At 44.6% G+C, this 13990-nt stretch overlaps 1 protein-coding gene across 3 annotated transcripts in view; it reads right to left on the bottom strand.

The window, feature by feature from the left end:
* LOC124075496 (MAL-like protein) overlaps positions 1 to 13990 on the bottom strand; it is a 78798-nt gene that overhangs the window by 44115 nt on the left and 20693 nt on the right. For all 3 annotated transcript variants that reach the window (XM_058571153.1, XM_058571154.1, XM_046418940.1), the window contains exons 11-16: positions 12861 to 12989; positions 7594 to 7668; positions 5817 to 5927; positions 4498 to 4580; positions 2321 to 2397; positions 1005 to 1104 (exon numbers count right to left, since the gene is read on the bottom strand). In XM_058571153.1, the coding sequence (XP_058427136.1) occupies positions 1005 to 1104; positions 2321 to 2397; positions 4498 to 4580; positions 5817 to 5927; positions 7594 to 7668; positions 12861 to 12989 (575 nt within the window). The remainder of the gene's footprint in view (positions 1 to 1004; positions 1105 to 2320; positions 2398 to 4497; positions 4581 to 5816; positions 5928 to 7593; positions 7669 to 12860; positions 12990 to 13990) is intronic.

The following is a 13990-nucleotide window of genomic DNA, read 5'->3' as shown; positions in this document are numbered from 1 at the left end:
AAGGCCAAGGTGCTGGGGAAGAAAACTGAGGAGTGCTTCCCCGAGGCCGGGGCTGGGAGCTGACCACAGAGGGACACAAGAGAACCTTTGAGAGAAAAGGGAGTGTTCTTTGGATTGTGGTGATTGTCATGTGATCGGTACATTTGTCAAAACTCCAGGAACTGCAACCCCCAAATCATAAATTTTACTGCATGCAAGTCAAACCTAAATAAACCTAACATTTAAAAAAAAGTTCATACTGTAGTGACTTGGCCACATCAGTGTTTATGGCAGCTCAATTCACAGTAGCCAAGCTATGGAACCAACCTAGGTGCCCTTCAACAGATGAATGGATGAAGAAAATGTGGTATCTATACACACAACAGAGCATTACTCAGCCTGAAGAAGAATGAAACTATAGCATTTGCCAATAAATGGATGGAACTATCATGCTAAGTGAAATATGCTAGTCAGTCCCCCAAAACCAAAGGCCAAATATTCTCTCTGATATGCAGATGCTAACGCACAATAAGGGGAGGGGAGAGAAGAAGAAAAGTTCACTGGATTAGACAAAGAGGAATGAGGGGGAGGGAGAGGGGCTGGAAATAGGAAAGACAGCAGAACGAGTGGGACGTCACTTTCCTGTGTTCATATATGAACCCACGACCAGTGGAACTCCACACTATGTACAACCACAAGAATGGGAAGTCATACACCATGTATGTAAATATGTCAAAATACATTCTCCTGTCCTATAAAACCAAAAAGAACAAGTAAAAAAAGATATCCCTGAAGATAGGCCCAGGCATTGGTCAGTCTCATTTGTTCAAAAGTAGCTGAAGGATTTATTACCAAGTCTGTCACTTGAGCTAAATGGTAAAGAAGAGTAAATGATGCTAAGCTTTATTATTTTTCTATTTCTCTTCTGCTCTTTGGCAAAAATAATTAATGGGGGGAAAAGTAACTGACAAGAGACAGCCAACAGATGGGTGCCCCGCAGGCACTGCCCGGGAAGCGGGACGTACCTGAGCATGCTCCGCGACCTTTGGGTGAGAGACCTCAGTTTCACCAGGAGTTGAGGCTGCCTCCGCATGGTCATCATCTGCTGGAAAACACTGCCTTGCGCTGTCAAAACAGAAACAGACCCACCCACAGCTGTCAGCGCTCGGAATGGGCGTTTGGTAAGACTATTAAGTGAGAGGTCAGCACAACTGGTGGTTACAGCAGGCAGGAAGCGCCCACACCCCTCCGGCTGTCAGAAGGGACCGGGCGGTGACAGCAACCTGGGGCCTCCCTACAGCACCCCCTGGCCACTAGGGCAGATAGCCGCAGCAGCACGCAGGGAAAGGGGGAAGGGCACATGCGGCCCCAGGAAGAAGCACCTGCACCCCAAACCCCAACTCCTTCCTGTTCCCAGGAGGAGAGAGCCTGGCACCGGGCAGCAGCCAGGGTTGGTGTCCTGGACCACACAAGGACGCGAGGGCTGAGGCATGCGAGGGGGCTCCAGCCGTCAGTCCGCAGCTCCCCGAGGGAGGGCCCATCTGTGCTGCCCTCCACTCCCTTCCCTAGTGTCCCCTGGCCAACGGACATACTGACGGGTGCTCCATCTTCCTGGAGGGTGGCTGGAGGGTGAGGTGGCATGCATGTCACGATTTCAATGCCTACACGCCCTGACCCTGAAATGGGCCATCTCTGAGGCAGCCGGCTTTACTCACTCTGTACCTGCCACAGCATCAGCTCAGCGTTCAGCGACAGAACTAATGCAGGGCCCCATTTCTCATGCTTTTCAACATTATAGTCTTACATGTGCTACCAAAATAACAATCACTTAGATAAAAGTGACTAAGATCACATCACCAAATGGCACAGCTTAAAACACGTGAATCCAAGTAGAAACTGTCATGCTTACTGGAATATGGCTGCCTTCTCTGAAGCCTCTGCCATTTGTTTCATCTTTAAGGAAGGGGAGGTGCCACGGTTTGGATCTGAGGTGTTCCCCAAAGGCCCACAAATTAAAGGCCTGGTCACCAGTCTGTGGCACTGAGGGAGAAGGTGTGGGAGCTTTAAGAGATGGGGCCTTATGGGAGGAGGCTAGGACACTGGTCAGTTGAAGATACTGGACCCCAACCCTTCCTCTGAGTCCTGGCAACCATGAGATGAACAGGCCTCCTCTGCCATGTGCTTCCACCATGATGTCACAGGCTCAAAGAAACGGCCAAGCAATCATGGATGGAAACCCGTGAAGCAAAATAAACCTCTTTCTTCTGAAGTTGATTATCTCAGGTACGTTGTCACAGTGACGGAAAGCTGACTGACAGAAGGCAGCGCACCACTGCAGTACCTCTTCTGGACACTGAAGGGTCCACTTCAACACCTTTTTCATAAGGAGTGCCACCATTCAAGAAGAGCTCGTAAGTTCTGTGAAAGAATAACATACTATGATGGCTGCGCACGGCGGGCATTCCGTAGACACCAGAACCAGAAGTGAAACATTTTTAGCACAAATATATTCATTCTATTTGTGTCTCATTGATGAATGAGAATGACAATGTCGACCCTTCCATGGGGTGTCATCTCAGCAAAGAGACTCTGTCCCAAGCATCAACACAGGAAATATATGAAAATGAGAAAGATTACTTTTTGTTATTAAGATGGGCCTGGGACTGTAGCTCAGTGGTAGAGCACTTGCCTTGCACACGTGAGGCACTGGGTTCGGTCCTCAGCACCACATAAAAATAAACAAATAAAAATAAAGATGTTTTGACTTGAATGACTTGTTAATAGCAAGTAATTACCTTTTTTAAATGTATTAAATCAATATTTGAAATTAAGCCATTATGAATTTATATGATTTTTAAAGTAAAACAGTAACACAGATCATTGTAAAATGTTGGAATGGAGGCTGAGGTTGTGGCTTGGAGGTAGAGCGCTTGCCCAGCATGCGTGAGGCACTGGGTTCGATCCTCAGCTCCACGTAAAATAAAAAATAAAGATATTGCGTCTACCTATAACTAAAAAATAAATATTTAAGAAAAATGTTGGAATGGCATAGACACCACACTTAAAAAATGAAAAATTCCTCTGTCCTTTCCCCTAGTTCAGTAAGTCTCCTGCCCTGTCACCCACCCTGTGACTCCCTGTGCCTCATAATACACATCAGAATGCTTCCCTGTCGACCGAGCTCCACCTCCTAGGAAATAACTGGGACCTCACTTTGCCAAGATAGAATTTTGGATGTTTCCTTATTTTTTTCTTCTAAGTATAAATGAAAACCCTGAACATATTTTTTAAAGAATCATAAGAAACTTGGGTTTCTGTATTCACTCCTGATAATGGGGCGCCCCTCCTGCTCTGGCTAGGATGAGGCTAGAAACTAGGGTTCAGAACTTTCACGTCTGCCCAGTGGTAAGGAGGCTGTGCAGGGCATGTTATCCAAGTTAATCCTCACCAGGAGCTTGTGGGGTAGGAATTATTTCCCCAGATTAAAGGTGGGGGGAATTTGGATACTATGGTGCATACCTCCTATTATACAGGCAGTGTGGGACCCAGCACCCTGAGTTTCCGTAATGACAAATTTAGGATCTTGATCACCATCCTCCCTACTTCTTGTCCATCTGTAGCCCTCTGTGAATGTCCTGTTTATATCCTAGACTTAGATCTTTATTTTCCCCATTTAAAAATTCATATGAGCTGCGTGAGGAGGCACATGCCTATGATCCCAGTGACTTGGGAAGCTGAGGCAGATGGATCACAAGTTCAAAGCCAGCCTCAGCAACTTAGTGAGGTCCTAAGCAACTCAGCGAGACTCTGTCTCAAAATAAAAAATAAAAAGGGCTGGAGATGTGGCTCAGTGGTTAAGCACCCCTGGGTTCAATCACTGGAACCAATAAATAAATAAATAAAAATTCAGATGATCTTTTACTTATTAATTTTCAAGGGCTCTTTTTACATTAGGGCTAACAACATTCCAACTTTGTGGTATGTATTATATTTGCTTCTAGCTTGCACTGTGCTTTTAAAGTTTAAATTTGCTTACAGGAGGGCTGGGGCTGAGGTAGAGCACTTGCCTAGCAAGTGCGGGGCCCTGGGTTCAGTCCTCAGTACCACATAAAAATAAATAAATAAAGGTATTGTGTCCAACTACAACTAAAAAATAAGTATTAAAAAAATTGCTATAATTTCAATGTCCTACACAGATTCACAGAGGACCTGGGGATCCTGGACTTAGCTTTCGCACTGTTTTCAGCATGGTGGAATGTGCCAGTACTTCAGGGAACAGTCCCAGCAGACAGACAGTGCAAGCATATTCTAGAACACGTCCTATGTGTCCTTCTCCCTCTCTGGGTGAGAGTGTGTGTGTTGCTTTCATACACTACTTTATACAACACTAAAATCAACATTAAAAGCCCTCGCCCCAAAAGCTGTTGACATGCCAACAGAACAAACCTGAGTTCCTTGATCCTAAAAAAAGAACTTCTACAAAATCACACGACTGCTAGGAATACACAGCGCACTTACTTTGCTGGTATCGGAACGCCACTGGCATCGAAGAGCCTGAGAAACACCCAGCCGCAACTTAACTCTCCTCTCTCACCTGTTGACTAGGAAATAAAACAAGTCTGAGAAACAACATCTGAATGAGTCAAATTATAAGCACATGCAAGCCCCTGAAAGGAACAAGGCCAGTACCCCCCCTTAAGGCTAAGCAGTTCTGCCCCAGAAAATAAAATGAAACATGGTGGGTTCCACGGTAGAGCAGAGGTGGCACTTTAAGTGATGCTCACATTTTGTCAAAATTTCCCTTGAAAATCCCTGAAACTGATGACGTGCCAACAGTTGGCTATGGTGCCTCAGGAGCTGAGCACTTCCTGTGGCATCACCCAGAGGCACATGGGTGCTCCTGGATCAGCAAGCTCTGTCTCCCTGCAGTGGACTGTGGGGATTCAGCATGCAAAGGCCTTGACACCTGGAAGTCTGCCCCACTGTCCACTGCCAGAGGCCACTGGGCCTGGCTCTGGGCTGCTCCTCTCCTCGCTCTGACTCATCTGCGACTCGCCTGGGTGTACTTGTCCTAAAGAAACGCGGGATGATGCAGTACACAGGGTACCTATGGTGGCTCTGGGCTACGAGGGGCCGGGTTCCTATACTGCATTCAGATGCTGCTAGGGGGTGGGAGATGGGGGGCTGCTAGCATGGCCACGCCTCGGCTCCAGCAGTTCAGGACACCATGCTTCTGGTGTTCCCTGCACAGAACCGCCACTTGGCCAGGTCTCTCAATAAGAATTGCTGACTGCAGGGCCAGATGCACTGGTCCCGGGGTTGGAGTGCCACGGTGCTTCTAATCACTTTCTGAAAACCCCTTCTGTTCTGAATTTCCGTTCTTTAGGAGCTCTGGCGTTCACTGGTGCTACACATGTAAGCAGATCCTGTTCATCTTAAATGCCACTGAGAAAGCAGCACTGCATAAGAATCATGAGCACTGCCAGCTCACTCCGCCAGAGATGAAAATCCCACCCAGGGAAACCCTCTAGGACTTCACTCACAGACACACACTCCAGCACTCCTTTTTTTTTTTTTTTTTTTGTATTGGGAACTGATCCCAGGGGTGCTTCACCACTGAGCCACATCCCCATCCCTTTTAATTTTTTATTTAGAGACAGGGTCTCACTAAGTTGCTTAGGTCCTCTCAAAGTTGCTGAGGCTGGCTTTGAACTTGCCATCTTCCTGCTCAGCCTCCTGAGTCGCTGAAATCACAGGCCTGCACCACGGCACCCGGCCTGCCAATTTCCTTTTAACTGGTATATTATAAAGTGACATTTATCTTGCATTTGACATACATTGCGAATGTAAGAAATTCCAAGTTCAAATAATATTCCCAGGTCTGGAGATGAAGAATTGGACCTGATAAAACAGTCGCCATGGAGCAAGCATGGCAAGATGCCAGTGACCTGGAACGATAAAGAAATGTGGGGTTACTGACCACAGTGCACAGTGGGAAGGGGCGGTCTGCCCCGTCCAAGGCACAAGGCTTGTGCCTCTGTATTACCACAAAGGTCTCTTAAGGAAAGTTAAGAGCAGACGGACTGACCCATCCACACCACTGACTTGGTAAACACACTCAGCTCCCTTATTGAGGGAAACATCTTTCTCTTCACTTACTTTTCTCCGAGCAGGGCTAACATACAACATGTGCGGCAAACCGCCCCCGAGGTGCTCGAGGCCCACTTGGCATATGTTATAAGGTTTTTATGCCAATCACTGTTCATTTTAAACAGAATTGAGTGGCTGGGCACACACGTCTGCTGGGCTTTCCTGATGCCTGCCTGGAACAGGCCCCCTCCCCTTGGGCTCCTCCCACCCCTCTCCCTACACAGCACATCCTCCCTTTCTTGCCTATAAAACCCTACTCAGTCTTTGAGGTCTAGTTTTCTTTTACAAAACCTCCTGAGGCTCAAGGGCTAGAATTAACTTCCCCCTCCTCTGTGTTTCCCAAAGCGCTTGGAGCCCCATATCCTCACAGCCTGCCTGAGCCGGAGTAATCCATAGCGCCCGCCCCACAGGGCGACTCTAAGGATTGAATAAAGCAGGGACCCAAGGGCCTGTGCGTGGCTAGAGCATCCTAAGTAGAGAGCATTCTTATTGTTTGCAGCTGTGTTTCTTCCCCACTGACATACAAGTAAACCCTCATGCACCTAGGAAGAATGTGGGCACGTAGCAGATGCCTCAGTTCATTCAGGAAGGTGACAAGCACTTAGTTATTCCTCCCAAAGCTCACCTTTATATCCTGAGAAAGCATGACACACAGCTGTGTGTCACAGAACTGTGAAATGACAGACCCAAATATATGTGGTGTGTCTCCCTGGAGGCAGGGAGGTCAGGAAATCAGGAGGCCACACTCACTTTCAGGCATTGTGCTAGTCAAGCAAGGGTGCCTGCAGCACCCAGCGAGCGGCGGGCCTCACTCACAGCCAGTGCCCTCTGCTGAACCCCCATTGTGTTAAGATCTTTATTAGGAGAAGGGTAATTAGGGTGCAGTAACAAAGGGAGTTAGTTGTGGGAGGGAAGTAAACACTCAAGTAATGAAACCTGGGGGTGGAAGTAGGTGAACTACAGACAATTCGTATTATAAAAAGAACAGAGAGACATCTTGGATTCACTAGCATCCATCCCTGCGAGCCTGACTCAGTGGTATAAACCTTAACCTCATCCCAGTTCTGACAGTCCGGAGTGTACTGGTTCCCTAGGCGTCACCTTTCATTTCATCAGAGGAAAACACAACTGTCATTAGTGCAGTTGTAAGATTCCATTTCTGAGAAACACCTCACTTCCTAAATTTTATCTTCTTGTCTGCATTTTTCATCAAATGGGCATTTCCTAAAATTGAAATCCAATGAATAGGATGATTCATTGGAATTATAACCTTGGTGAGTCAGAAACACAAATAATTTTAATCAAAGTCCTCCTAGAACAGTAAAGAATCTAAGGGTTCACATGTGGCTCCATGTGTTCTGTGCTAAATGTGACGCTCCGACAGCCTCGCCTTAGGTCTTAACTACTGATCGCCCAGGAGGAAAGAAGGGTGTTTCCCGTTCTGCTACTCAGCAGATTTCTTACCTGGGGAGAAAAGGTCCAGGTTTTGGGCTTTTTGGGTTGCCACGTGGCCCTCACAGTGTGAATGTTGCTCAGGACCTGAAAGATTTTCCGATTTCAGATCAGGCTGTAGGAATTCTTTGAAACATCACCCTTCTGAGTCCCAGATAATTACCAGTGGCTACATTGGGCAGGGCAGAGGGAGAGGAGGGGCTTCCATTTTTTATTTCATGCAGTTCTGTAAGGTCTGGTTTCTTTCTACGTCCAATATAGTATGCATCTAACTTTTCAAACAGTGAAAACAAGGGTCCCAAAACTTATTAATAAAACAATGAAGGAACTGATAAAATAGATTCAGATTTGTGCCCTTGTGATAGTAATAAACCACATCAAGTGAATACTCAATATCTGAGATATGCTTACTAGAAGAGGAAGTGACACTTCTGGTAGAAACTCAGAAGCCTATAGGATTAAAATAGAAGATCTAACCCTTGTGTCATCAGAGTCCCAGAGGAGAGGAGTTTAAAAGGTACTGTAGGAAATAATGGCTGAAAAATCCCTAATTTCAGCCAAAGACAGAAACCTACAGATTTAAGAAGCTGAGTGAATTCCAAACAGGGAAGATCCAAAAGGGTTTGTGCCAGGTACACCACACTTCTAAAGTAAACAGGAAAAAAAAATACACTGAAGGTAGCAAGAGAGAAAAACAGCCAGGTTAAGCCAAGGGAATGACTCAGATGGCAGTGGGTGTCTCGGCAGAAACCAGAGGCCAGGATGAGGTGGCACCATGTTGTTTAAGAGGTAGATGAAAAGAACTGTCAACCCAGAGTCCCACATCTAATGGAAAGGTCCTTTAGGAAGGAGGGGAGACAGATACTCAGATAAAGCTAGTTTAAGAGAATCTGTCACCCTGAAAGGATGGTTAAAGGACACTCTCTGTACAGAAGGGACAAGCTAAAGAAGGCATCTTGGAACATCGGGAAGGAGATCAATGGGAACAGTAAAGATCTGACTAAATACTACTAATTTTCTCAGTTGATGGTTGAAGCAAAAATTGTAAGACTGGGTGATGTGGTTTCAGTGTATGTACAGGAAATGTGCAAGCCAGTTATGAGTGAATGAGGACAAAGAGAATTATAGAGAGGGACAGTCTCTGCCTCTCTCTCCAACCGGAACGCTGCCTGTGGTCACTGTGATTAGCTGGGTGTGTAAAATGACACCTACAGCAAGCACACAGGAAGCCCCCCAGAGAGACCACGCAACACCACGGATAATTCAGAATGGAGTTCTAAGAAACGTCCAAGCCACACGCAAGAAGGAGGAAAGAGAACAGAGGACAACAGGGAGAGAGAACAAAGCCAGGCTCCCTCCCAGCCCTAGAAAATAAAACAAAAAAGAAAAGCAGGCAGCAGACCCAGAGGCTTGAGGCTCCCCCCGACGCTGCAGGTGTGGGTGCACCTGCCCTGCGAGGACGGTGGGTGCTGGGAGGGCGTCCTGGAGTGGCACTGCCCAGGCTCGACAACAGAGCTTTTCATTTGTAATAGGCTAGATTTGTTAAAGAAGCCTTCAAAAAGCAAATAATGCATTTTTCTAACTATTAAATGTGATGAAAACTTCTCGATTTCAAACTCTGATAAAAATTAATTTCATAAATGAACTTCTAGGATCTGGATATAAAATGAATCCCATATTTTCACCTTATTAAAGTGAAATTCTAGTTTTTGTTTTCTGTTCTCATGCGAGAACAGGAGAGTACAGCAGGTTCTCTCTTCTTGGTCACTGCTGACACCTCCTGGCGCATTTGCGGTGGTGCTTCTGTGCACAGTAGCCCTGTGGTCACCCTTACCCCAAGTTCAGATGGAAGGAAACCACCAGGGCAGCGCCACACCCAGTCCTCCCCCAGGCCTCCCTACCTGTGTGCGTTTGACCATGGTCTATCCAGGGGTGGATGTCCGAGACCTACTGCCCGCTCCACACCTGCTCTCTCTCCATCCTCCACAGTGAGCCCACTACCAAGCCCGTTGATTCCCGCCTCCTGCATCTCCTCCCACCTGATCTCCACCCAAGCTGTAATCGTCATCATTCTTTTGGTTGCACTTATTATGCTCCATGTGTTGTTCTCCGTGCTTTACTTATATTAACCCAATTTCCTCACATTGATCCCAGGAGGTACAAGAGGAGGAGCCTGAGAGCAAGGTCAAGGTCCCATGTTGTGCAAATGCCAGCGCCAGGGGCAATCCTAAGCAAGCTGGATCCAGATTTTGCTTCTTGAAGATGATGCCTGTTGTCCTCTGCCTGCCATGCTGTGCCACGGCCCTGCCCCCAGTGGACCACTTGAGACCCCTCTGGCTGCCCTCTAATCCATTCTTCGGAGAGGAGCCAGAGATCTTTCCAGAACATGAATCTCATCATGTCACCTCCTTCAGTGCCCTCTGCTGTTTTTAGGACAGACGCGCACTGCTTCTCACACTGCCTGCCTTCCAGACACTCCCCATCAGGATTCCACACTGGTGGCCACCCTGCTCCCCCTGGAGTCCCCTCCCCAGAGGGCCTCTGCCTGCACGTCCCACAGAGGCCTGGGGCTCCTCAGCTTAGGGGGTGAGGCCGTGAGGAGCTGTTCTGCAGCTCCCACCCACTCTGGGAACCCCTCTAACTAGGCTTTAGCTGACATCTACCAGACTGTCTATTTCACTTCCACTTTGTGTTTAGTACAAAATATTTTCTAACTTCCCTTTGACTTATTGATTATTTAGAAATCTGTTAATTTCCAAGCATTTGAAGACTTTGCCCACAGATCTTTCTGTTACTGATATCTAGCTTAATCTCATGTGCTCAAAGGCCATACGGTACATGGCTCTCAACTCTTTTAGACTTGTTGGGGTTTATTTTCTGACCCAGGTCCACCTGTGTAGACTGGTGGATATTCCACATGCACTTAGAACGTGCTTCTTACTGTTTAGAGGTGAAGTGCTGCTCAATACTGATTCTACCTAGTTTGTCAATAGGTTAATCAATTCCTAATATCCTTTCCCATCTTCTGTCTGCTTGTTCTATATTCCTGAGAACAGTAGTGAAGTTTCCAATTATAATGGTGGCTTTTCCCATTTCTTTTTTCAGTTCCATCAATTTTTAGGTCATGTGTTTTGAAGCTCTAACATGGGGTGACTGGGTATGTATCTACTTTGACTTTTTTTTTTTTTTTTTTTTTTAATGCACTGGGGGTTGAACCCAGGGCCTTGCAGATGCCAGGCAAGCGCTCAACAACAGAGCCACATTCCCAGCCTGACATTAATATCTTGAATAGTGAACCCTCCTCCCTTTAACTTACCCTTTCTATTTAAGGTGGGCTTCTTGTATGGAGCATCTAAGTGGGTCTCTCACTGTAAATTCTGACTTACATTCCTCTAATAATGTAGAATATTATACATGTTGGGTATATTTTTATATGCCTATTGGTTTCTCATGTTTTCTTTTTTGAAGGGCCTGTTCAAGTTTTTGCTCATTTAAAAAACTGAGTTCTTTTTATTTCTTAGCATCCTTGACTTGTTCTTAATCTTAGACTAAAAAAAAAAAAAAAATTCTACATTTCACTGTCAATGATAGTAATTTAGGTTTTTTTTGTTCTTTATAAATTTGAGGAAGTTCTCATCTGTTCCTAGTTTGTAGAGAATTTCTTAAAACTTGTGAATGGGCACTGGAATTTGTCAATGTTTTTTCTATGTTTATTGAGATGTTCACATGATTTTTTCTTGTCTACTAATATGATGAAATAACATCACAATTTCGCATATCCAATGCTGGCTGCCAGGTGTGTACATCTGAACATGGGGAGAAATTCCAGCTGGTCGTGACCTACTGTCCTTTCTATAAATTGCTAGATCCAACTTGAGAATGTTGTTTAGGATTTTAGTTTCTATATCCATGAAGGAAACTGGTCTTGTAATGTCATCGTTTGGTGTCATGTTTTTCCTAGATTTAGGAAATACGTTAGGGAATGTTTTCTCCTTTTCTATTCTTTGGAAGAGTTTGCATAAGATGGGTATTATTTCTTCCTTAAATGTTTGTGGGAAGTCAGTAGAGTGAAGCCATAAGGACTTGGAGTTTTCATTGTAGGAAATTTTTAATTGAAGTTGTAATTTCTTTAAAAGAGAAACTCAAATTTTCTATTTCTTCTTATGTCAGTTTCAGTAAATTATGGTTTTGTATAAAATTATCTATTTCATCAATGTTGTCAGATTTACTGGCATATAATTCCTTATAATATCCCTTACTGTCCTCAGTGTCTGCAGGATCAGTAATGATGTTTCTATTTCAGTGGGAGATATCGATAATTTGTTTTCTTCTTCTTCTTTTTTTTTTTTTGTACCAGGGATTGAACTCAACCACTGAGCTACATCCCCAGCCCTATTTTTTTTTTTTTTAAATTTAGAGACAGGGTCTCACTGTGTTGCTTAGCACCTCACTGTTGCTGAGGCTGGCTTTGAACCTGTGATTCTCCTATCTCAGCCTCCAGAGTTGCTGGGATTACAGGTGTGCATGTGCCACCTCGCCCAGCTTTCTTTCACTATTTTTAAAGTATCTTGGTCAGTCTTTCTGGGCATCTTTCAATTTTATTAATCTCTTCAAAGAATCAACCTTCATCTCCATTGATTTTCTCTTCTGTCCATCTGTTTTCTATTTCATTAATTTCTACCCTTTGTTATTTCCTCTTTTCTACATTCTTAGGTTTAACTCACTCTTCAATTTCTAGTCTCTTAAGTTCCCAGCTTAGATCACTGATTTTAAACCTTCCCTCTTTCTAGTATATGCAATTAAAGCTACGAATTTCTACCTAAGCACCACTTAAGCTACATCTCATGAAAGATATATTATTTTTTTAGAAGTCATTCAGACTATCATTTGGTATTAGGTAAAAAATGTTTTTTTAGGAATCAGGGAAGAGCTGAGCAGAAAAGGATTCCAGGAGATATCACGGGAGATGGCGATGCTCCATATCTTGACTGGGGAGCTGGATATACATTGCGTTTTCAAAAATGCAATGCTCTATACTTAGACCTGAACTGTACACAACACTAGAAGAAGGTACCAGTCCCTCTCATAAGTGAAGAAATCTAAGGCCCAGATGGGTTAACTGTGTGTGTACCAACATCACACATGTAGCAACTGAAGATCCAGGGTTAACCCACTGCGGTACCACATACTCACACACAGTGCACTCCACATTTAATGTGTGGTACCACACAAGGGCTTCTCCGTCATCCTGTGTGAGATGGTTCAACTAGTGAGCTTACCTTACTGCCATCAAACAGACAGAGGCGAACATGTCTGCTGAGCACCTGGATGCTCGTTCCTGGGAGAGGAATCATCTTACAGCTCCACAGGGTGAGGATTAAGGAAACACGACTTGGCCTTGACTTAATCTGAAAGAAAAACACAAAAACCTATTAATAGTAGTACAAATCCATTTCCAAAGCATCATTTGTAAAATACAGCTTAAGAAGATATACATAGAATACAAAAAGGAACTTTTACATGGATATACATACACAGAGTTTCAATAGTCTGTTCAAAACCAAACCCAGTTATTTCAGGTAAATTTTGCATAAAGTTATATTTGAAATATCTGCATTTTTTTCTTAACCACTTAAAAATTTCAATGAAAGACTACTAGTACTAGCAGGTAAAATATATGACCTGACCCTCGAACCACTGTATTCCAGTCTCCAGGTCCATTCCCATACGATGTGTGGAATTGTAGACAGTTACCCTAGCATGACAACCAAGACACCTGGCATTAATGTCACCCAGCTGTAAGGGGGAAATGTTAGGGTCTGTAAACAAGTTGGGATGGCGCCTGGCATTTTGCCAGAGGGAGTGGTTTGTGAAGTAACGCCAGCGAGCCATTAAGTGTGGAGATTCCTTATTGGTTGACTGCTGTATCTAGTTTATGTTAATTAAGATAAGCTGTGTGGAATGTATATATACCCCTCCTGTCCTACAGCAGCCGGACTGCGGCACCCAGCTACCTCCTCTTTGGCTTCTTAGATGCTTTGACATAGAATGTAATGTTTGGTCTGATTGTTCAAATCTATTTCACAGATAAAGGTCAGATTGTGAATAAATAAACTGGCATTCTGTATTTTTATTTTTTAAAGAACAGCTTCAATTAGCTAAACTTTACATTCTGCTTTATGATCACAAGCCTTTTCATTTAAATAATTTATATTGTTGCAAAAGATAAGATAATATCAATAATCTGTCACCTTTTTATTTAAGTAATGAGAGCTGGGTTTTTAGTTCCTGGGCACAAGTTCATGGCATTAACTGTGATCTGCTCAAGCACTGGTGCACCAAGCAGCCCCTCTCTGCCCACTTGCAATACAGCACCTCCTACTAAGGCACCAGTTGATGCTCAGGGTGA

This window comes from Marmota monax, unplaced genomic scaffold (genome assembly GCF_021218885.2).
Source record: "Marmota monax isolate L192 unplaced genomic scaffold, Marmota_monax_Labrador192_F-V1.1 WCK01_AAM20220418_F8-fsc00657, whole genome shotgun sequence".
Taxonomy (NCBI): Eukaryota; Metazoa; Chordata; class Mammalia; order Rodentia; family Sciuridae; genus Marmota; species Marmota monax.
The sequence above is the reverse complement of the archived record's forward strand: the minus strand, read 5'-3'. Positions and strand labels throughout refer to the sequence as shown.